At 40.6% G+C, this 24651-nt stretch overlaps 2 protein-coding genes across 3 annotated transcripts; both read left to right on the top strand.

The window, feature by feature from the left end:
- Positions 1-2301: 2301 nt before the first annotated feature.
- On the top strand, positions 2302-6366 carry zcrb1 (zinc finger CCHC-type and RNA binding motif 1). 2 transcript variants are annotated; one of them, XM_062443728.1, is made up of 8 exons: positions 2302-2472; positions 4330-4419; positions 4559-4587; positions 4878-4989; positions 5120-5227; positions 5466-5575; positions 5671-5740; positions 6024-6366. In XM_062443728.1, exons 1-8 carry the CDS (start codon positions 2302-2304, stop codon positions 6174-6176), a joined length of 843 nt encoding a protein of 280 aa, XP_062299712.1. In that variant the 3' UTR covers positions 6177-6366. The 2 variants fall into 2 exon arrangements, with proteins under 2 accessions (XP_062299712.1, XP_062299711.1); XM_062443727.1 differs by lacking the exon at positions 2302-2472 and adding an exon at positions 4058-4187 and having other exon boundaries at positions 4315-4419.
- A 1536-nt stretch (positions 6367-7902) lies between these two features.
- yaf2 (YY1 associated factor 2) lies at positions 7903-23200 on the top strand. Its single transcript, XM_062443778.1, has 4 exons — positions 7903-8027; positions 8448-8573; positions 19504-19659; positions 20050-23200. The coding sequence occupies exons 1-4, from the start codon at positions 8002-8004 to the stop codon at positions 20300-20302; spliced, it is 561 nt and encodes a 186-aa protein (XP_062299762.1). The 5' UTR covers positions 7903-8001; the 3' UTR covers positions 20303-23200.
- The last annotated feature ends 1451 nt before the right edge of the window (positions 23201-24651 follow it).

Below are 24651 nucleotides of genomic sequence, written 5' to 3'. Positions count from 1 at the left end.
ACACTATGAGGAGGTGGTGCACGGTTGCTGAGGGAATAAAAAAAATAAAAAATGTAAAAAACACGTGGCTCAGTTATTGCTAGCTACACAAACACTACAACATATTTTTAACATGACAATCAAATTTGATGCATTTTTACTCAAGTGGCTTAATAATAACATACAGTTCTGCCAGAGTTAGGTTTAGAGAAAGGTGGAACTCGTCCAAGATTTTAAGATGAATATATGACCACTTCTGCTTTATTCTATCAGGAGTTGAAAGAGTTAATTTCCCTCTGTGCCTACTGAGTGGTGAATCCAGTCAGTTTAATTTAACTCTTTAACTTCTTATCATGACTTTGCTGCTGTGTACAAGAGTTGAAAATAATACCATGCAAGAGTAGGTGTTGTAACATAAAGCCTATTGGCCCCCTGCCAATTTTCAGTGCCAGTACTATCGAAGGTATTAAAGCTGAAATTATTTCACTTTTTAAATGTTGCTGATATTACAACACATACAACACAGAGCCTCTAGTGTCATGCTGACTTGTGTTACCTTAGCTCACCTCTGAGAGAACCGCCGTAGACCAAACAAATAATATGACCTCAAATATATCATTTATTTTGGCACTGTCAAACAGCACAGGTGCGCCCTGACACAGGCTCAGATCTGATCAACATTCCCATTAATGAACTATGAAGTGTTTCCCATCATGCACTACTATAGATTCAATGTTTTACTTTTCAAGCAGGTGAAATACATAAAGTTTGCAAATGTCATTTATGGTCAGTTATCTTTGTAGATTAATATACTTGTACCAATATAACAGTGAAACCAGAGCTGGCAATTTCTTATTAGTATTGTAAACCAAAATCTGAAACCTAAATTTCTGCAACCCAATCTTTTGCCTAAATACAGATACTGTTCACTAAACAGTTGTCTAACCTATAAAAGTAGCATTGCAGAGCCAGGCAAGACTGAGACTGCAAGAAATGTGAATACAACGAGACATGGCAATATGGGTCAGAGCAGACCATGAGTTATGATTGCTGCAAACTCTGAACAAACATTTCAAAACAGGAATACTGAAAACGGAGGCCTACTCCTGCAGAGATACCCCTCTGCCTCAAAATAGGACTTGTTCCTTTACTGCACCCGACTGTCCAAAATGGTAACATCAGAATTTCCTGAGTGATATGAAGTACAACTTGCATAAATCATTAGCCCTCTTTTTAAAAAGTGTAGCAAGCACCAAAAGATAAACAGAAGCATTTACCCAAACTCCATAGGCCGTCCTGTATGTGGATCATCTCTGGGTACTCTGTAAGGATAGTCCTCCTGTAGCACATAAAGAGGAAATACAAACATTTTCGTCATATGACTTAGTTATGTCCTGCAATACTGGAATTTAATTTTAAATAGTCTGTCTGAATCTACAAAAAATACAACATTTTTTTATTTAAAATTGTGCATTTAACTTCCATACATCTACTATTATCCTCCTGCTGTTTATGTAATAACATATATTGGAGACATGGCTGCCAATAAAATTCAAAAAAACAATAATGTCAACATAAAGATGTGGCTGCCTAAATGCCATGACATGCTTACTCTTATGAAAATGTGCATTAGCTATAAAGAAAAATCCACTACTAATGCAGCATACAGTGTGATTGAGATATGGTTTGAAAGTATTTAAACCTATACCTTCAACTATAGCGCCCTCTGCTGGCTAATTACATATGAACATTTAACCAACATTTTTATATGCAGTTGCAAAATGTTTGCAACTATACACAATGGTTCATGTGTAGAAAGGTAATTACCTGCATTATCCATCTATCAAAGGACTGAACATAACTGTAAGCACTGCCATATTAGTTGCACTAAAATAAGTACTACACAATAGTGGTTTTAGTTATTAAAAACCATATAACTGCATTAGTTATAGCAACTTGACTTTTACATTTTTCAGTTTGAATATAAAAAAGTACACTTGACGAATATTTTGCTGAGATTTCTGACTTTCATAACTCACTCTTTAGCTCATATAAGATTTTGGCCTTATTAATTGAACATGTGCTTCTAGTTAATTCACTTCATTGTAATTAAGTTTGTGAAATGATTAACTTGAATTCTTTATATTTTTTGTCTAAGGCTGTTTCTTCAGAGTTGAGGAAGTCTTAGGGAGTTGTGAAGATCATCTTGTTGGATCACTTACTATACTTTTCATCCAGTTTGTTTATATGCTATACAACAATGCTAACAGTATGAATCCTTACCCTCCTTGAAGGCTGAACACCTCTGCGTTCTGCAGGAAAATGAATATTGTCACCATGGTAGCCCCTCTGATCTTCTGCATGGTAATTGCGAGGACCACCTCCATTCGGGAAAAAGCGTGGACCACCTTCGTATTCATAACTGCCGCGGTTGTAGTCGTCTTCTGGCCTGCCAAAAGGGCCTCTCCTGTCCACTGCTCCAGCTGCTCGTGGGTAGGGTCCCTACACATGATGGGTAGATTATATGATTAAACATTTTCAACTAAGCTTTGTTTTAAAAAATTGTTGCGGGCTAACTTCTCAGTTCTTTCCCTGCCTAAAGATCAGTCTGACCTCTGAACCTCTGATGAGATTGTTATTTTTTGTTAACTGTTCAATGGTAATGCTGACAAAACTGCAAACTGATGTCTGCACTGCTTAATTGTGCAATAATTAACTGAATTAACATAATAGACATCTGCTAACTAAAGTATTATAAGTAGGTGTTCATTTAAGCATTTTGTATTAGTTTTATTGTTTGTATTCTGCAGAATTTTGCATTTATTGCATTTGATACAACAAAGTCAGAAATGATAGAAGAAAATAATACCACAAAATGACTTTACAATGAAACAAAACTATATTCTCATGCACAGAAATACTCTCACCGGCCTCTCCGGTAAAAAGCGCTCATCATACACCTCTCGTAGACTCCTCTCTCTCCTGTACGTCACTGCAAAAGTGAAGGAGTGAAAGATACAGTGTTCATGAGACGTGTCATCATCCAGGGGTGGTGCCACAAAACAAACAATGCAAACCAGTCTGTATAATAAATATAGTGGTAGTGTTCTTGTTGAGATAATCAGCCAACTTCTTCTTTGAGAAACAATATTACAGTTAAACATAAACCCACTAGATACTGTATAATCAAGCTGATTACATCAGGTGGTTTTGGCTTCAGTTGGTAAATGTATCTTGTTAAAATACTTTATTTGCATGTGCCATTTGATGGTAGGTAAATGTGTTCATTTTAGATGTGCAGTGTTACATAGCATATTGTCAGTCATTCACTTACTTTTTGCCTTCTCTGACTCGGCTCAATATGCAGAAAATAAGATCTTCAACAAAATCTGTAAAGAGATTTAATAATATACCCTTAAAGTTTCCAGACAACTGATTTGAGAGGTGGCTTCATGTTATAAAAGTGTATATATATATACATATACATATATATATATATATATATATATATACATATACATATATATATATATTAAAGATACAAAAACGTGTCTTCTGTCAGTCATGTGGAAAGTACACTGTTTTCGACAACATATATCAAAAGTTACAAATACAGGTTTTAACCATATGATATGATGCGGTTCAGGTTACTTTCTGCAGATTAGACTAATAACTACGGTTGAATATCCAGTTGGTTACACGCTGCACCAACTTTATAGCACCCAAACACCACTACATTAGTTCAAATAATCTGTACAGCATTTCTGCTTGAGTGAATTTGACAGAAACTAATGTACATCTAAGTAGAACCGAAGGCTAGCATTGCTAATTAGTTAGCCCCCATATCAGCTGCACAGACACATTTTATTTCATGTTGGGGCAAGTTAGCTCATCGTTACTGCCACAGAAAAATCCCCCAAAATATTTAATGTGAATTATAGCCGTACATATATAAACATTTGTTACATTAGCGTTAAATTTATGCCAAAACCATCTTACCTTCATGTATCGTTTGGTTAGTCTAGCCTCCCACTTTATCTACACGGAAAGCAGCATTTTCATTGGACGAAACAGATACGTCATCTCATTGCGACGTGCAGACATGGCGTTTGTTTCTGTTTGCTAAATATTAGCTGCACGCAAATAACACAAAACACTGCAATTTAAAGAACATTATAAATATATTTCTGACGGTGGCGGCTGTGTTGGTAAGTCATTTGGTTACTATGTTTATCCGATTGAAGAAATGTTAAGTAGAGATAACTTTACTGGCTAGGTAACTAGTAGGCTGTGCATAAAATATGATCGATTGTGATGTGTTATTTTGTCTTCCAGTGTATTTTATAAGAGTCCAGCATGAGTGGGGGTTTGGCACCAAGCAAAAGCACAGTGTATGTGTCCAACCTGCCGTTCTCTCTCACCAACAATGACCTGCACAAGGTAATTAACGATTTACATTGGGTAACAGTTAACAATGTTATGAAAGTTGCTCTTGTTTGGCAAAAAAGAAACCACAGATGAGAAATTACACCCAATCCAAACAATTTAAACTGAAACCGATCACTTTGTCTCATTTCAGCTATTTACCAAATATGGAAAAGTTGTCAAGTAAGTAATGGCTCTGTCATCATTTATGTATATCTTTATTATAATGTGTAAAGCATATCTTGTGGTGATGCATGTTACTCCTTCAAATAGTGTTTTCATAGTGCTGGCCTTGATGGTATGGGTTATGGCTTTATTTATGTTAACATTAGATTATGGTAAAGATGAATAGTTAGGGGAAAGGCAAAATGATGGGGAAACAGATTATGACTCAGCATTTACAAAAACATAGGGTTAGGGTTGTCTTTTCCAATATGTAAAGCAGGTATTGATGAGTGTCATGCTTGTTTCAGGGTTACCATTGTAAAAGATAAAGACACTCACAAGAGTAAAGGGGTGGCGTTCGTTCTTTTCCTGGACAGAGACTCAGCTCACAACTGTGCAAGAGCGGTGAACAACAAACAGGTGAGTTTGTGCTACTGTTTTTGAGTTTCAAATAGTGTATTCCACTGAGCAGAAGCTAAAGTTTTAAACACTGAAATGTCTTTGTCTGCTGTCTTTTTTAAGGACTTTAACCGTTATGTTTGTCTCCAAGCTGTTTGGCAGAACGGTGAAAGCAAGTATTGCCGTCGACAATGGGCGAGCAACTGAGTTCATAAGGAGACGCAACTACACAGACAAGTCCAAATGTTATGAATGTGGGGTTAGTACATATTTAATATTCTTTAACCTGTGAGATACATTTAAAAAAAATATGCCTGCTAATATAACCCAATGTAATATCTAACTGTCCTCTCTGAACTTAAATAAAAAGTAAGAAAACCTATTTTTCCATTAATGCTATATAATTGTTTTCATTTTGCATCCACTTACACAACGTTATCAGATATGTGTTGGTCATTTTATGACTACTTTGTGTGTTTTTAAACGAAACACAACAGGATACAGGACATCTAAGCTATGCATGCCCAAAGAACATGCTGGGAGAGAGAGAACCTCCAAAGAAGAAAGAAAAGAAGAAGAAGAAAAAGGCTCAAGAACCTGAGGAGATGTAAGTATTAAGATTTTGTGAGAAATTGCCTTATAATAAAATGTGTAATTTATTTGTAATTCCTTCATCTTTACCATTTTATTTTTTTCTTACAGTGAAGAAGAAAGTGAGGAAGAGGGAGAGGACCCAACCTTAGATAGTCTTAGCCAAGCAATAGCTTTTCAGGTAAATAAATACCCAATGTAGACATATTTTATTCAATGCATGGAATTATGATGTACTTAATTATATTCTGGAAAGTTTGCATTTTATGTGTGTACTCTTGACCAAACCATGACTTCACTTCAACATCACAATTCAAAGACATACATATAATCTCAAAAAGAGGATAGGAAGGAGGCAATATGATTTTGCGCTCTGGAAACAGGAAGGAAAAAAAGTTCCATTATCATTTACATTATTATCTTTTGGCACTGACATATTTCTCTATTATTTTGTGTCCCTCCAGCAAGCCCGTATTGAGGAAGAGGAAGTGAAGCATCAGACGCAGGCAGTTTCATCGCAGGAGGAAGATGCTCATGCCTCTACGTCCTCAGATTCCAGGAAGCCAAGGATCAAAAAGAGTGCATACTTCAGTGATGAGGAAGAGCTCAGTGATTAATGTGTAATAATACACTATTTGGACTTCAGTGACAAATAGCTTGACCAATTTAGTTTTGTAAGCTGGTTTTGTCACAATGGGGGTGTGGAAGAAATTCTTCCTTCAACATTGAGGATTTTTTTATTTTGTACATAGAACTGAGTCATTTTTATGTTTTAAGATTTACTGTGTGATTGTTGTGTGGGCTGATTGTGTGTGTATGCGTTTTTTTTGTCAGTAAATAAAACCTTTTTTGTTGATGACCAGATAATGTTATGGTTATTCCAGGGTTAACTAGATAATCAAATAACGGATGCTGAAATAAAACAGAGGGTTTCATACTTAATTCCTGATCTTGGAAACAGAAGATGATGAAAGAATCTCACCTTGTGGCCTATTTAGCAGCTGTTCAGAAGATTGCAATCAAACCACATGATCTTTATCAGCATTTAATAAGAGGTTTATTGAGCAACTTTGCTAAGTCTAGAGATGTCAATGGACACAGGAAATTAATTTTGCCATTGTTGAATTTAACGTAAAAATGTCTGTATAATGTGATGATGATTTGGTCTATGAAATGACCCTGTAGTAATAATCAGATGATCCTAAGACTCTGATATTCATAATGTTTCTAGTAGAAAGAAAAGGAAGCCAAGTATAGTCTGTAATAATGTTGGGCAACCTCTTTTAGATAGTAATTAGATTACTAAACAGGGTGTAACGATTATCAAAATCATTACGACCAATTTCAAATCACCTTCAGTTGCGCAGCTGCAGCCACTAAATCATGCAACAACAAACACGTTGCATTTGAGGTTTCCTACAATAAAATCCCTTTGCCGGGAGAAAATACAGACCCAGTTGCTTGTCCTTGATATTAAAAGCTTTGGGAATTCCTGGTTGCCTGTCTGTTCAGTTAGGATTGTGTTTTTGATGGTGGCATCCTGCGTCAGCAAGAAACTAAAGCCAGGGAATCCCCGATGATCTGCGCCTGCCTGTGATCTAAACAGCTGCGACATTTCTGCAATGTGCCAGGCAAAGGCGAAGAAGCATGAATGCGAAAGGATGTGCAGTGAGCTAATGTGAGTGGGACCCCTGTTAGCACACTGCCGGAGACGCAACATTACTGTGTCTTTTGCTGCATTTAGGTAATATCGGAAATTACAAAACTCATCATGGTAAACAGAATGAACAGAGGAATATTCTACTGGTTTTAAAGAAACATGTTTCTCTTAGCTGTGACAGCTGGTAGTAAAATTATGCACTTAAATTACATATGTAATACTATGTTTAGGTTAATGTATTGAACGTTATGTTTCTAATTTCAGATTTAATATTCCATTTTTTTTAATGTATAAATGTTGTGCATATGCTGCCCTGTAACTGGAGATGAAGATAATCCATAATATGCCAGAAAGACAATTAAATAATTAGTTTTAAATTAAAAACTTAATGGGAATATATTTATTAAATGTTTTTCCCCTCCCTTAAGGAATTGGTGAAATAATCATTTCTTCTTGAATATCGGACCGCATATTACCCTTACAAGGTCATGTTTGTCATAATACCCCCTATAATTTGCATATTTAACACCCTGAATGTACGGGAGTGAGAGTTTACATTACGTCCCTGAAAGCAGCACGGATTCATCAAGAGGAATGTCAGCCTCGGGAAGTAACCCGGCCTGTGATTGGCCGGTGAGACTCACGTGACTATTTCCCAAGCGGAGTTTCCACGACAGCTGGAAGCCGTGCTGCACAGGCGCATCGGTTCTTTGCTTAAAAAATCACCAGAAATAACAACAATTGTGCTCGTCTCCGCACCTCCAGATAAACCCTGGTCTGGCATGGGCGACAAGAGGAGTCCCACAAGGTAAGGAGCGAGTTAAAGCGTCCTACATATTCAAGCTGAGGGGGCGGGGGAGGAACGGACATCGGCGAGCGCTCGGGAAAAAAATGGGTTTTCTCCTCTCTCGCTCTCTCTCTCTCCCTCTGCGTGTGTGTGTTTGTGTGTGTGTATGTGTGTGCGCGCGGGTGTTAAAACCTCATCGCCAATTACAGTGTCGGATCACAGCTCGCTTGCAGATGATTTCCTAAATCCTTTAGGCTTACCCCAGATGTTTGCCATCGATAGCCTTCGTGGATGCAAACTGAACTCACTCTTGTCTCCTCTCTGCCCCCCCCCCCCTTCCCCCCTTCTTCTCTCCCACGTTCTCCTTTCGTTTTTTTTAAATTTCTATTTCCTTTTATTTGGTGTTTCTTATTCTTTTCTCTTCATTTATTGTTTTCAAAGGCCGAAGCGTCAACCGAAGCCCTCCTCCGACGAGGGGTTTTGGGACTGCAGCGTGTGCACGTACAAGAACACAGCAGAGGCTTTCAAGTGCATGATGTGTGATGTCAGGAAAGGGACATCAACAAGGTAAGACGATGGATATACATTACTGCACCTTTGCTCTCTTTTTGAATAAGCGAATCCCAAGAGGGGGGTTCCTCGGGAGGGGTTAGTAGTTAGTTTAATCTCACTACACCGCCCCTCTCCCTCTAAGCAAGTTCTGTATTTATTTAGCACCATAAAACAATTGATTATGGTAACTAATGTAGGCTTTATGACTCTGCACTGTTAGCATTTAGGTTAGCTACAGCTGAACTGAGATACACAAACAGAATATTGTTCTTTTGCAGTAGTTTCTGGTAGGCTAGGGACTAAAATCAAATATCACTATATTTTTGACCAAATACTTCAATATTGATATTGGGACAGTATTGTAGGGAAGATTATTGCTGCTTTCACAAAATATTTACATAATTAGATTTTTGATAAATTATCATCAGTAATGTGGGTAAAAGCAAATAATAGAACAGTTAGAACACTTGGCTTCAAAACCAGAAAAGACAACACTTATGCTGTATCATGATATTATAATATCCGAAATCTAAGTCTAGTCACGTTATCTTTATAATATGGATATATTGCCAAGCCCTAGTTTCTGGTCATAACTGCATTTATTATATAAGTTTGTGTGCTAAAGAAAAGATGACATACTTAGTCAGTATTTTCCTCAAACACGTGTATCCTGTAAGCAGTGCATTAGTCTCTGTGTTCTTGCCAGGGTGTTGACACTGACCTCAGTGAAATGAGGGAGAGGGATGGCTTGCTCTTTTAAGCACACACATCCATCTTGTTGCCCCAGAGATATTTGTAACAGGGGAGGGAGGGAGGAAGGGAGGGGGCGTGTGTGCACGAGATGCCTCTTCCACACAAACTCACACACAGGTGCTCAAGCATATAAATACACAGCATGTAGGTTGACACAAACACACACACACACATACACTCAGTGCCCTCTGTGCTGTGGCTGATATTTGTCCTGATATCAGTGATTCGAGCCAGGAAATGACTGTTATTCCTCAGTGAGAGTCAGGATCAGGAGGAAAACACAACAAAGGGTGAACGAGAGGAAGTGTAGCTTTTGCTTTGGGGAACTGTGTGTGTTGTTACACGATCTCCCTCTTGAATGCATCACCAATGATCCTCTTCTGCATCTTTCCCAACTAAAACAGAAACAGCACCGATGCCGTTGTCAATTCCGACACCTTTTTCGGAAAGTGGCGTTTTCTGGTGTTGGCTTTAGCTTAGACTATACGACTCCACGTTTGTGCACTCATGTGTATGTGAGTGAGTGTGTGGGTGGGTGGGTGGGTGGGAGGGTTAGTTGTGAAAAGAGGTTCTCAGAGCAGCTGCCAGACAGACAGCCATAGCTCATTACTATGCAACAGCTTAATCAGCCTGCTGTCATCAGAGATGCACACGTGCAGATGCACTCAACATGACAACAATTTTACACATGGCTGCCTACACATTGGTACACCAACACACATTCAAGTGCACAGTTACCGCTCGCACAAACAAAGAGATTGAGCAGCAGACATGCTGTTGTCATAGGGTCCGGCTTATTGCAATTGAGCGTTGATTGCGCAAAGGACACTTCAGTGACTCTGTTCACGTCCGTAGAAACAAGCGGCCTGCAGCTTTGCCAAGAAGCTGTCTGAGTCCTCACGTCACGAGAAGCTGTGACATCCTTTGTTTTCCCCATCTGGGCATTTTTTTGTTGGGGGGACTTGGCAACGAAGCAAGTACCCAGAATTCCTCGCATACTACCCTGACACTCAGCAACACATTTCGAAAAGGAGAAGGTCTTATTTAGTGTTAATAACCCCCTGTCTTCACAACTGCAGTGCTGCACAAGTGTTGTAGTATTAGTTGTCATGCTCTTTCAGCAGGACACACTCTCACACACACACACACACACGCCAAACACAGGCTAATACTGCAGCAAAACGGTCACACAGGTGGTCGCAGCTGTTAATGACCGAACAAAACAGACACGCGGATCTCTCGGCGAGCAAGACGAAGGTGCTAAAGGGCAAACGGCACATAGAATATAAATGTAGGACACTGCACATTCCTCCGCTGGTTACTAAACAAGCATGACTGAGCCATTACTGTGAAGTAATGAATAAAAGCGTGACACAGGCATGTCCTGTCCAGCGTTTTAGAGGAAGTGTCCCATAACTTGAAGGTCGCAGATTTGTGTGTGCCGGTGTGTGCGCTCTGTGAAAAAGTGGCTCAAATCATCTCATCACTTGAGATAGCCGAGAGCAGAGACTAAATGCATAAAATGTCACCTTTTCTGACAGGATCGGCGTCTTTCGGTGCATGTAGTAGAGATGATGGAACATTCTATGACAAGGAAGAGAAATATTTTAGGAGGTTGGAGAGAGAGAGAGGTTGCATGTAGATAGCCGTCAGGAGATGAATGATCAATGTTTTACGATGCAGAGGTTTTGCAGATCTCGCCGCCTAGATCTGTTCTGATGTGGAGAGATGATCTACTGCAGGGACCCGAAGCCGCAGGCTGATTGAAAGCACGCCGTCGAGGCTGCGAGCCCGACCGAAGACAGGGATACATCAGCAAAATTGGACTCACTTATTGGAGGAGTGAAGAGTGAAATGGAAGAGAAAGAGATTGACAAAAAAAGGAGGGAGCTTGGCTGACGTTCCGCTAATTCTGTCAGCGGCTCTGAAACTCACGCAGCCAGGGAAGGGGAAATTTGAAAAGTTGTTCAAAAGCTGTCTCACTGGAGCCTGTCTGCATCGGGTTGGACCACATTAGCAAAAAGTCATATTCTCCCAGACATTTTTTGATGAAGTGTAAATTTTAGCTTTTTTCCCCCCACAAACCTGACTCAAGCATTAGTGCAGATTAACATGGAAAAATAGGTTGTACACGCCAAGCTGATAGCTTAAAGTATTTAATTAAAGCTGTCTGTAGAAACACAGAAAGGAGCTTTTGGAATCACAACACATCATGCTGCCTCATTAGCATAGTACTTTGCAGAAGAAAGAAGAAAAAAAGAAAAAAGTGGGCAAGCCATTATATCTTCCTGTGACTCTTTGGGCTCGGTCCCAGCCTTTATGAAAACCCAGCGTGATCGATGAAAAGTCACGATACAGCGTCCCGTGCGGTGCTTAAGCTGTTTGATAAGTGCGAGGTCACGGGTTCGCTTCTTAAATCAGCCGAAATAACCAGTCAGAGTGTCCTTGAGCAAGACGCCGAATGCCTCCCGGTGCACACATTACAACTTCTCCGGGATTAAAGTGTCATCTTAATGTTTAAAGTGTAAGATAAAAGATCGGCCATGTTAACGCTGCTACCAGGCGTTTGGAACGTGGCGTGAATTGAGGCCGACAGACAGCAGTTAAACCTAAACAATAGCCCAGTGCTACTTTGTGTAAGGGAGCTTTGTGTGTATGTGTGACCTTCTCTGGCGTTTAGTCTACAACACCTGCATCTGTTCACTGAGCCGAGCTCTGACAAGTCAGGCCCACCATGGAAACGCACACCGTGAGCATGCTCGGCATGTTCAGAAGCTTGTTTGACGGCCTTATATTTCTACAGGTCAGGTACAGTGAGCTTGATCATGTTCCTATTAGTTCTCCCTCTGCCCTGAGCTCTCTTTGTGTCTCTCCATACCTTCATCCCTCCCTCTGTCTTTTCCCCTTCTCTGCGTTTCCCCCCCTCGCTCTCACCAGCAGTTGAACTTAACCTAGGGCGTTTTTTCTGGTGACAGATTGAATGATGCGCAGGTTTCGTCAGCTCCACATAAACAAGCATGAGCTATTCTGGCTGGCTGAGAACCTGTCAGCGTTTGACTGGTTGGATGTTGTTTTATCATCCTCCGCTCAAGCTCACCCTCACAGTTCACGTGCAGTGCACACACACCAAACATTTGGCTGGAATTGTGCGGTTTGCTCAGTTGCGGTCATTTGTAAAAAATTAGCTTTTGATATGATTCAGTCTACAGTATCTGGTACAATAATTTCACATTTTTATAGCTTGATTTTGTACATAAAACAGAGGCATTAAGAAAAGTTGCATGTAAAGCTTATGCATGGATTTTATTAGTTCAACCAGTGACTTCCATTGTAAATCTAAGATACTGATCAGCCTACTGTTTGTGTGAAAGTTTATCTTCAGAGTGGATGGTGGATTTCAAAATTTGCACGCAGAATCTCATCTAAAGCAATGATGAAAATGATTCATTATCTCTCTTTTCAATCTGTTGATTCTCTCAAAATAGCCGCATTGGTAAAAGTGTGCAACCACCATGGAATAGTAATATAGGATGCCGCCTGAGGAAAAGATGAATTCAGAGAACAAAAGGGACTTTATTAGCACATAATGGTGCCAAACAGCTGTTTGCACAATTAAAGGCTGTGAATTAATCGGTGCGCTCCGGTCCCTTTTGTTCTCTGGAAGTTCGCCGTCCTCCAACTGGGAAGCGCCTGATTCAGCTGCTTTTCGCTGGAAGCTGCGTGGAGAACGAAAAAAATGTAATATTTTGTAATTCAGTGGAAACGGGGAGTTAGCTTTAGTCTCATCTTGTTTCACTGCCTGCGTTGACATTTATACAAGACTTTGTGCAATAACTCCATCCATACATCTCTCTATAAGTGTAGAATAGCTTCTTGATCGGGTGTTTCCTCCTCTTTTTACAGCCTTTTACAGGTGCCAGAATCAAACAAAGCTTCATAAATGAGAAAACAGCCAGGTTATTTAGCTGCTGCTGCTTTGTGTGAGAGAAAGCTAATTCACCAACCAAAATTGATCTCTCATTTGTGCCGCCGTGTTAATTTCTCTCTCTGATTACACAGAACCTCCCACTAGCAGGGAGCTACACATTTGGTTCTCACCTGAGACTCGTGTGTTTTCATCCACCATTGTGTGCTAATAACAAAAGGCTGGGTTAGGTTGTATAGTTGCGCAACACCATTCGATGCTAAAGGTTCAGTCATGATAAAACCCACCCAGCAGCTCATGTTTTCCAGCCTTTTTAGTCTCGTGGATTCTTTACTTTGGAAATAGCGTTTGATTTTGATAAACCGAGTGTTTTATTTAGTTATTAATAAGTAAAATGATTGACACAAATGGCATCTGTTAACAGGTATCACGCGTGTAAAACGAGACTATCGCCAATCAATGTTTATTCAGCCCGTCGTAATGATTACATCCTCTTCTAAGTCGTGCACTCTGCTCGGGTTGTGCGGGTTACTGGTTTTAGCGCTCGCACAGCATACAAACACTGTACACCAGGGACAATGAAGCTGGCTGTTATCACGTCACTGTGGCTCAAGATTATGGCTACGTGATAAGCCTGTAATTACTGCGGTGACACTGATGCATGACATACTGGTGTGTGTGTGTGTGTGTGTGTGTGTGTGTGTGTGTGTGTGTGTGTGTGTGTGTGTGTGTGTGTGTGTGTGTGTGTGTGTGTGTGTGTGTGTGTGTGTGTGTGTGTGTGTGTGTGTGTGTGTGTGTGTGTGTGTGCGCGTGTGTGTGTGTGTGCGCAAGTGGGGCTGTGTAGCAAGACGAAAATGTGGTATAGTGTGGCTAGCGGGTGGTGGAAGGTGTCATAAACCACAGGACATGGAGAGCCATCTGTCTCTCTCGCACACATACACACACGCGCACACACACACACACGCACGCTAGTAGCATGTACAGGCAAGGAAAGACATTAATCATCAGGTTGGAGGAGCCCCCAGGAGCAGCCTACTACTTGCTGATAGAAAACCTCACACACGCACATATATACACACACCTGGACTGAGGGTGTTCAACAGGGCATAAAATAAGCTATTTCACAATGATCTTATAATCATCACAGAGCAGTGACATGAGATTTGTTTAGAGCAGAGCACTCCAGTGATTATTTGCAGTCCAGCAGCAGTCCCGTGGGCTGTTTGCTCATCACACAATGTACTTGACGGATGTTAGCAAGCAATCCAAACATCTGCACAATTCTTCGCGGGATTTAGCTCATTACCAGTTCAAAAGGAAAGGAGTAAGGAGAAAATGTCTGGAACGACAGCCAGAGCAGCCCCCGCTATGATTAAGAACATCTTTTCGAGCAATAAAAATCTTAAACTCGTGATAGATTTGAGAAAATAACAATCGATAAATGCTTTTCTAGTTGAAATACGGAGCACACATTCATCAGCGCACCTCAGCACTCCTGCAGAAATCTTTGCAGTGGAGTATTTGTTACAGCATCAATGCATGCATTGTCATGATGAGAGTATCATTTATTCTGTAAGTATGCAGTCATATTAAGTATAGGACTAATTCCATTTTTGACCTGGTGCCATGTGAAAAGTTATAAAGGGGATGTGTCGTGTACATTTTCACAGCTATATTTATATTCTGGAGCTCTGCTGGTGTATTTTGGTATGATTTACAGTTCAAGAATATCCTCATCCACTTGTCCTTTAATGCAGCCCCTCAGTTCAGCCTCTGTAGAGGGATCAGTAGCCAATATGCCAATAAGCTCCTGTTTCTTTAAGGCACCCCTGCTGATGAGACCATTCTGCTCTGATCAGACGGGAGAACACGGAAATAAACAGTAGCAGCAGCGTTTCACTTTGTTTTCTTGATCTTTACCCTAAATTGATTCTCTAATACATTACTTCATATACGACTGGACAATCCTTTAGCAACAAAGATTACACAACTGATGAGCATCGGTGAGCACGTGTGAACAATCTGATGTCATCATGAGGAGGGAGTTGTTTTTGTAACCATGTTTAACAACCACATCGGACATCATAATAGTATAGTGATAGTATAAAAAGAAAAGACAATCACAATAAATGGCATGCCTCCTTTAAGGGATTGTTAAAGTTTTTACAGTTCATCTTGAGGGGGAAATGAATGGAAGTTTCAGTAGACTAGACCACCCATAGCCTCTTTTGGGGTCAAATAGTAAACATTTTTTAAATATAAAATGGTTGTTATTATCATATTTATCCATAAACAGATTCTGGCTCTCACACACACTACCACATCAAATTGCTGAGTCACAGAACAGTGGTGTTGATGACCTGTTTGTCCACGGTGGCAAAAATGTGACAGTCTGGCCTGTAAGCCATCCTGATTCACAGTTCCACCGTGTACTGAATCCTTTATGAACAAACATTCACTATCAGCATGTGAAAAGTCCGGACAGGAGGAACATGTTTGTTGGTCATGTTGGTTCACAGCTGCTTTCTTGTTTTTTTGTCGGGGTTTTTTTTTCCCTCTGTTTTTGAGCACAGGCCAGAGGTAGAGGAGTGTGAGGTCAGTGGGTGCATCAGAAGGAGGGAGAGAGTGTGAAAGGGTAGAGGAGTGAGATAGCGATAGACGCTGTGTGTGTGTGTGTGTGTGCGTTTATGACATGTAGTTGGGTAGGGGTCAGCCAGAGTTCCCTTGTCAGTGAAGGGTGTGTATGTGTGAGGGATCAGTGGCAGCATTCGTGCTCTGCAGCCCCTCGAGTCTGCACGATGAGACGAGCTTAATGCTTGAGGTTAAAAGCAAAAAGCTGTAACAGATTGTGAGCTAGAGAGCCAGGGAGTGAGAATTCTGCTTATTTTGTTTGCTTCATCCAAAGTAAAAGTTATGGACCACCAAACATGCCTACGTAGTCTCTCAGAAAGCCAAAAAAAAACAATGAAATTTTGACTTTTTTCTTTTTGCTCTCCCCTTTCAAAAAGGAAATATAATTCAGTGTGTTTAAGCGCTGCTCATAACCTCCTAATTTCCCAGTGTGGGACTCCATTAGCTGCTGTAGAATAGATGGCATGAGTGGAGCAAATATCGATTGGAACAACCGTTCCAACACGCAGTATTAATGTCTGAAAGAATAGGTTGTTACATTAGGCACAGAAATTCCTGTTGGAATCAATAGACACGTGCACACACACGCACACACACACACACAGCTTCCAGATGGAGGCCACTAGTGAAGGTCTAAGTGCTAAGATAATAACCATTTGATTGGGTTAACAGAGGCAGCTCTGTTTAGGCCTGCTGCTTTGCCTCACCATAATATTAGGTTGTCTGTCTCCTCTTTCACCTCCAGGTTATTGAGCTGGCTCTATTAGTGAAAATAGACTTCATTATAAAACATGAGGAAGATAGGATGTACAAAATATGTTTATAGTTTGCCCCAATCGCTCGGCGGCGCAGCCAGTCATTCACATTTAAATAGAAAAAGATCACAATTAGCCTCAGGTGACATTTCTTCCCCATCGTACATCAAGAGAGACAGTAAAAACAGAACACACAGCGCTCGTTTGCTGCATTAATCAGACAGTAGTAATTAATTTATTCATCACTCGGTAAATCATGCAGGAAGCCACAAAAATGTGAGCGCATAACATCCTGGCTTGAAAGCGTCAGCCAAACACAAAAGCAAAAAAGGAGCTGATGAATGAGGAGGCCAGTTGTCTTGTTATTATTTTTGGAAGCTGGTAACATTTAGCCTCAGGACAGGAAAGCCGCTTTGGATGTGACAATCTGTGTTTTGTGTGTGCTTCAGTAAAAGCAATCCAGGAAACAAGACAGTGCTTTGTTGCTGTGGGAGGAGTATCGGGGTAAAAGATGTCAAGGAGAGCAGCAAATTACTTCAGCTGGGAACAGACGACTGTGAGAGGCCTCTGCCTTTTTATTTAAAAAGGTGTCAGCGCTTCTGCAGCATCCTGCTGACAAGACAGATATATTCGAGGATCTCTACATCTCCTCACTATCAGACAGTTATGTAGGCCAAGAGACCCATTTGCATTTCGCTTTAGCCTTGCTAGCATCACTGCATGTTCTGTGAAGGCAATGATAACTCAGAAGGAAAAAAATACTGACTCTGGGAGAGACTCTTTGAAGCCGGGCCCCAATTTAGGTCATCCTAGAATTGTTAAACAACAGCTTTGCCCTGAGAACAAGACAGAAGACAAGCAGCACTGTCTTATGCATTTCCTCTAAATTAAACTAAATAGGCCGCCAAGGCTTGGGGGGGGGGGATGTTGGTGCATTGCACAGCAACACTTGACCAGGTGCTCAAACCCATTTTGTGGATGTTTTCTATTGAGTACGGTGCATTTGTACACTCTGTACGCGTACTGTGCCCTTATAATTACATTAGGCAAGTGCAAAGGACCATTTTTCATGATGCACCTGGAGGGCAATATTTGATAATTGCAGTACTTTTCAAAGGGTTCACACACAGGTTAGTACACTTGAGTAAAGCTTTTGTATAGTATTACTAGCAGGGCTTTTGGAGCATTTACACTTTTTGTGTTTCGTGAGCAGTACTTTTCATCTCACATATCACAATGTAGGCAACAGGAAACAGCATGTATTTTGGTCTCATTGCAGCCGGTCACTGTTTGAAGGTCCTGATCTATTATTAATGCCAGTAAGCTAGTAAAACAGTGAAACTGGCTGATGAATTATATAATTTGTTTTCAGTTTTAACGCATCAGATCTGATTACAAATAAGACAACTAACACACTGGGCTATTCCGCCGCTCTCATCGGGCCCTCATGCTTCATCTGCTCATTGCTGTGTCTGTGTGCATGCATGTGTGCAGTCATTTCATGAGCCTAAATGGGCCTCATGTGTAGTCCTTTGGATTGCATTGACTTATAAAGTATGCATTACCTTTTCACATGTACCAGGTTTTGATTTGTACACACATATATAGCTTTTGGTAGAGTATCTGCATGCTGTGATGAGCATCCTTACCTATCACTATCTGTGTTTGTTTGTGCAGAATCAGGCACTAGATGTGTGGAACCTCAACAGATGGCCTTTTCAACACACTAGCCTCTCTCTTGCCAGCCTCAAAACACACAAACACACACACACTCACTTCTGCACAGAAATACGAATGCAGCTTTCATGCTTGCAAACTGTTGCCAGACCAATTGCATAATGCATCATTTTGAGACAGCAGATACTTATGGAGGATGGAAATGTGACTGTGAGAAACACCTAGAAACACAAAATATATTAGATATTGGCTCAGTCTTTGGCATTCTGTGGACTGTATCTATGTATGTAGGTGTGTGAAGGTGAATAATCCTGGTTTGACAGATGATCATACAATCAGGCAATGATTTAATGGTCAAAAAAGGCAGGTGCAATTCTGAATTCTATGCACGCTGTGTACATCGTGTATGATGAGAATCCTGTAAACCACCATGAAAAGTGTAATTACTCTCAAATGAAGCCATTGTGGGTCTAAGTGGACTAAATTCTCAAGACCCAAGTGCAGTCCCTGACTCATCTCGGTCACATATTCCAACAAATACAATTGTCAGTGATTGTGGTGGGAAGCCAGTTAGGGATCATTTGCTTGTTACTGCTCTTACAGCTGCTTGTGATCAGGAATCCGGAGCAGGTAGCGTGAACTTCTGTACATGTCGCACCTTGTGAAGCACTATCATCTTTCTCCTTTCACTTGCAACACCCACATCATTTCTTTGTGTGTAAGCCTCAAGCTTTTGGAAAAACACCCAACTTTTAAAAAAGCAGTACAAACATGCATGCAAAGAAATTCAGTATGTTTTTGCACACTTAAAATTCCAGTTGGATCTTTGTGTTCACCAAAACAGATCTCATCTTGTCAATGTGTAACCCTGTGAATGCAAAAAACAAGCCTGTGCAGGTATATTACATATCTCACAGATGGCTGAATACTGTGTTTTTATTTGGAAAGCACAAAGTGTGTGTTGTCACTGGCTGCCAGTGTAAAGAACACTTCAGTAATGCCATCTTAACCAGCTCTGGCAGTGATTATTGGCTCTTGATTATGGTGGTACGCTAGCATGAAGCCATGTGTTCACTGTGATTTTCCCTCTCATTAATCTGCCACACTCTCCCCCTCCTCTCTCCCTCTTCATGTCTCCTTCTTACCCTCAAATCTCAAACACCCACCCTCCTCTTCCTCCTCTCCTTTCCTCTCCCTCGACCAGGAAACCTCGTCCTGTCTCCCAGCTCGTCTCGCAGCAGCAGGTAACTCAGCAGTTTGTGTTGCCCTCGCAGCCAAAAAAGGAAAAGAAAGAGAGAGTAGAGCGGGAGAAGAGCGACAAAGAGCCAGCCCTCAAGAAGAACAATCACAAGAAGATGAGGTAAACAAGCTGACACCGGGTTTCGGGGTGGGGCGGAAGATCAACGGGAATCAGATATTCCAGGGATGCATGAATAAACACTAGGAACTATAGATGGTGTTCATATTGTCATCTGAAGTTAGGTTGATGTGTTGTCATATTTCATAAAGAAACTTCAAAAGATTAAAGTGAAGAGAGTAGGAAACACCATAAATAACTTTCAAAGTGGTGTCTTGATGTTTTTTGGAGTTTTCACTGTTATTGTAGCAAAAAAAAAAAAAGCTGCAGTCTTTGTTAGGTTGGAAATGAAGACTTTATTTTGTTTTTATTTATATCAGCAATAGGGCTATTTGTGTACATTTTTCAGCTTAGTCTTTTCCTCACTTCTCCTTTTTTCTGCCTGCACATCAGGCCACGATTAAAAAACATCGACCGGAGCAGCGCCCAGCACCTGGAGGTGACGGTTGGGGACCTGACAGTCATCATAACAGACTTTAAGGAGAAGGCCAAGCCCTCGTCCACCTCGGCCACGTCCTCCAGCGCCGCATCGGTCGCCGACCACCACAGCCAGAACGGCTCCAGCTCAGAAAACACAGAGAAGGGGATTTCCCGCTCCTCTTCACCCCGAGGAGAGGGCAGCTCGGTAAACGGAGAGTCCCACTGAGTCAACCCCTGAATCGAACGCCCCCCACTCCCACCCCCAGCCTCCGCACACACAAACACACACACACACACACACACATACATCTCATTTGCAAGTCCACAGGTTACTGGAGGAGCATCCCCGCCTCTGCTTTAGAACTGCACAATGTTTTTTTTTAATCTTATGGATATTTGAATTTCAGTAGGAATTGTGAACCCATTTGTCAGAGAGCGAGGTGCCAACCCATCAGATTTGCCCAGTTTTAATAAGTTGAAAGATGCTCCACACCTCTGGAACTCATCATCATTTAGAAAGCAATATGAATCCTCCTCTGCTCCATCGTGGAAGTTGCAGTAATCCACATTTTCATCTGGATATTTTGTGTAATCGATAGAACACACACTGTTTAAAGCTTGCCACTTAGTATATTTACTCTGCTGCTTCAGAGCTGACCTGAGGACCTGAGAAAGATGAATAAATGTTTGGACAAGCTTTGGACAGTGTGCTCGACTGTCTCTGTTTTTTTTAAATCCTCTGTCGTTTCCTTCAGATGCACCTGCCTTTTCACGAATTTTCATTCTTTTCCCAACAATATTTTTGTCAAATGAAGTGTGCAGCCCTATCCCTACTATCCTCAGTGACCAGCAGACTGACCTGTTCTTCCCCCATGTGGAATTTTCAGCCTCCGTCTGGACGCTTTACCTACCTGTTATAACCCTGAACCATCTATTCCCGTCAGTGTCCCGACACTGAACCTTCGACCTCACAGCGAACCTTCTCTCCTGATCTTGATACTCCCAAGCTTTTACTTCTGGACTGCCTCCTGCTGTAGAACTTTAGAGTGACTTTTTTGACACAGCGGATGTGCTGTACTCTTACCGGCACCATTTGGTGTTCATCCATAATGTTTGGAGCAGGTTGTTCAGTGCAGGTATGCTTGTTTCGCCCATATAAAAGGCACCTGGTAGTTCTTGGAAAAGCCCGATTTTAATGGTGCAGGAAGATACAGCAGCAGATTTTAAAAAGGATGATACCGGTGTGTTGTGTGTTTTAAGTTTGTGCCAGTAATGTAGGCTACATTATTCTTATTTCTTAGCAACTTGATGAGTTTTGAGGTTCACATTGAGACCTGGAGTGATAGGTCTCTACAACTATTGTATGGATTGCCATGAAATTTGCACACATGTATGTGTCCCCCTAGGATCAATTCTAATAAAACTAATCACATTCCCATCAGCATCAGCTACTCTATACATTGCTTAGTGCTAATTAGCAAATGTTAGCATGCTAACATACTTAACTTAGAGGGGGAACATGGTAAACATTCTTGTAATACGTCAGCATGTTAGCATTGTCATTGTGAGCCTGTTAGCATGCTGATGTTAGCACTTAGTTGGAAAGCCCCGCCGTGTCTAAATGCAGCCGCACAAAGCCGCTAATGTGGCTGCTTGTTCTTTACTGGCTTCTATTCATTTATGTGAAGTATATTAATAACTACTGCAGACATAAATCTGCATTAAGTCATATTTCATAGAAACATGGAAACAAGTGACCTAGTGTAATGTGAGAAGCTGAGCATACACAGAATTACCATGCATCGTTTAGCTCATTGTTTTGGTTTGCTGGGCTTTACATAGACAGGATGGTGTTACTGCTGCTACCCACTCTGCATAATAAACTACAGACAGTAACTGTTACGCTACCTGGGCAGCATGAAAAACACCAGAGAGTTAAAGTAAACTAGTAGGTGCTAAAGTTGAGACTCTAGCAGTGTTGGTAGAAACCCAACCAGAACTAAAAGTCAAGTGAATATTGAACTTGTCTATCTCAGACGGCTAGAAACAGGAATCTAAAGAGACGCCTATGTTGGTATGTGTCTGCTATATATATGTACATAGGCCATAACAGCTAAATTTGATAATATCTCAGGGCTGACACCTGCAGAACAAAATGCAAGTCTCTGCAAATACTGTAATAAGTCTTTGAAAACTTGTAGCCTGTAACATGTATCATCATGTGTCTGTTATTGCTATTGTTTTTCGGTATCTGGTACAAGAGTTCATTTCAAGCCAGGTCTAAGACAGTGAAATTAGTTCAACAGATTAAAAAAAGAAACATCGGTATTCTCCTTTTTATTCTGTCTCTGCTGCACAAATAGGACTACACCTGCTCAGTATCCCAGTGGAAACCCAGAAGGTGCGAAAACTGTCCTCGCACCCACAGCGGACCCAGTTTTGGATACAGCACGATGCGCGCACAATGGAGGAGGAAAAAAAAGAGTTGTGACTTTTGGACAGACACATTTATTTGCTGTATAGGCGATGGCTTACAGTGTGAAGGACTTCAGAAACTGTTTAAATTCCTTCATTTTGATGTAGCAAAGTGGAGGAGCTTTAGAGTATACTAAACTCCCAGCAGAACAACTATAGATCAACCTAACTACACAATAACTTATAAAAAAACCTGTAGAATTACACAGATAAAAATGGATATTTCTAAAAAATATTGTACTACAATGTTTTGATGTGGTTGTATTATCCATCATACAGTGTTATTGTCAAGACTCTTTCTTTAACATTTTAGTACAGATCCTGAGAACTGTCATGGCATGATAATATATGGTCTCGGTATAATGTGGGACAGGCTATGTCTCTTAGTTTGTTAGTATCGTTTAATGTGTCAGAGACGTATTCTCATAGGTTCACTGCACTAGCTGGGACTAAGTGTGTGGGCTGATGAGAACTGTTTAGAGAGACATTTTGTTATTCGTTTGTGGCAAAAATGGAAAGACACTTAAAAATGTGTTGGTGTCACTTGATGATAATTTGTTTGTTTTGCTTTGCCATGCTCTATTGTTTTAAAATGTGTGAACTTGTTTATTACATGTCTGAATAAGAAAATAACAAAAGTAAAAAAAAAACAAAGAACCTCTTCTTATGCACGGTTCTACTTTTTCTCCTTGTAGCCACCTTCTGGCACTTAATCACATGCATATACACTGGTTTGATTGTTTAGCCTTTTGCAACGTCAGTATTTTTTTTTTTTTTTTTAGCGCCATCTGTTGAGTGATTCAATAATTACTCTTTCTTCATCTCCTTATATTCAGGTTCAGACTTCAATTAACAGATTACAGATGGGTGACAAATCAAAGGAAACACCTGAATAAACAAATGGAGAAGCATAATTAATGCAGATGCTACCAGACAGGTGCACTGCATGGTACACAATCAAACAATTAACATCCAATCATGCTGTGTGGCAGTTATAAAGATGCTGAGCAGAACTTGTTTTGGCCAATTGAACATGCATGGGAGATTTTGGACCGATGTTTTGATTAAATAAGTTGATATCTTTTGGAAGAAGGGTGTTCATGCCTCCAGTAGAGTTCATAGACTTGTAGAAACAATGCCAAGGAGCACTGAAGCTGTTCTGGCGAACATTGTAGCCTAGTTTACTAAGACAGTTAGTAAATGGTTAGTAATTGGTTTTTCCTTTGTCACCCATGTATAGGTTTATAAGGCACAATTATGCATGAAAATGGTATAGTGTTTACCTGTCTACTAGTTCATTTTAGGTGCTCTACATCAAGCAGGTTGAAGCATGTTCATGACATTGTATGTAGACTGTACTGTGTATCTTCATTAGTTTAAAAAGGTTAGCCCTGAATTCACCTGGATGGAGGGTAAATTATCAAATGGTTTTAATGATCAAACAACACCCAGTTATTGTTAATATGCTAATTAACTACATCGTCAGTCAACAACCTAAGTTTTCCCACACTACATGAAAACGCAATTGACATCCTATTCTATTCTATTTGTCTAGAGCAGCCACCTCAATACACGACTAGTCACTTAAAGGCATGAATGGGTCTTTTCAGAGGTGAAATCAATTGAAAGTTGCAGCAGGCAGAGCTTGAGGGGAGGGGAGGGGAGGGCAGGAGGGGGATCAACTTTGCTTATTGCTCCCACCCTTCCCCCATTTAGGGTCCCGACCTGTTGGTTCTGTTTTCATGATGTGCGTCAAGTAAAAGGACAGGGAACAAGGACAACATCCGGATATTTGTTATCGCCTTCAACATAAAAGCGTTAACTGTGTGGAAGTCATTTTTTTTAAAAGACACAGAACCTCCAAACTTATTTTAAACTGTAAGCATCAAAACAACATTTTGTTACGCATTTAAGTGTTATTACACACAATAAAATCAAATACAAACTGATCCATTACTTGACAGTCCTAGACTTGTTGTCTTTTAAGCGGTTGAGAGATATTTTGTCCAATGTCAATTGTTGAATTGGTAGGGATTGGACTAAAGTAAAACTGACAAGTAGGTTTGCTCTATATTTGAGGCCCCAAGACTGATAATACAC

The sequence above is a fragment of the Scomber scombrus genome, chromosome 22 (assembly GCF_963691925.1).
Source record: "Scomber scombrus chromosome 22, fScoSco1.1, whole genome shotgun sequence".
Classification (NCBI taxonomy): domain Eukaryota; kingdom Metazoa; phylum Chordata; class Actinopteri; order Scombriformes; family Scombridae; genus Scomber; species Scomber scombrus.
The sequence above is the reverse complement of the archived record's forward strand: the minus strand, read 5'-3'. Positions and strand labels throughout refer to the sequence as shown.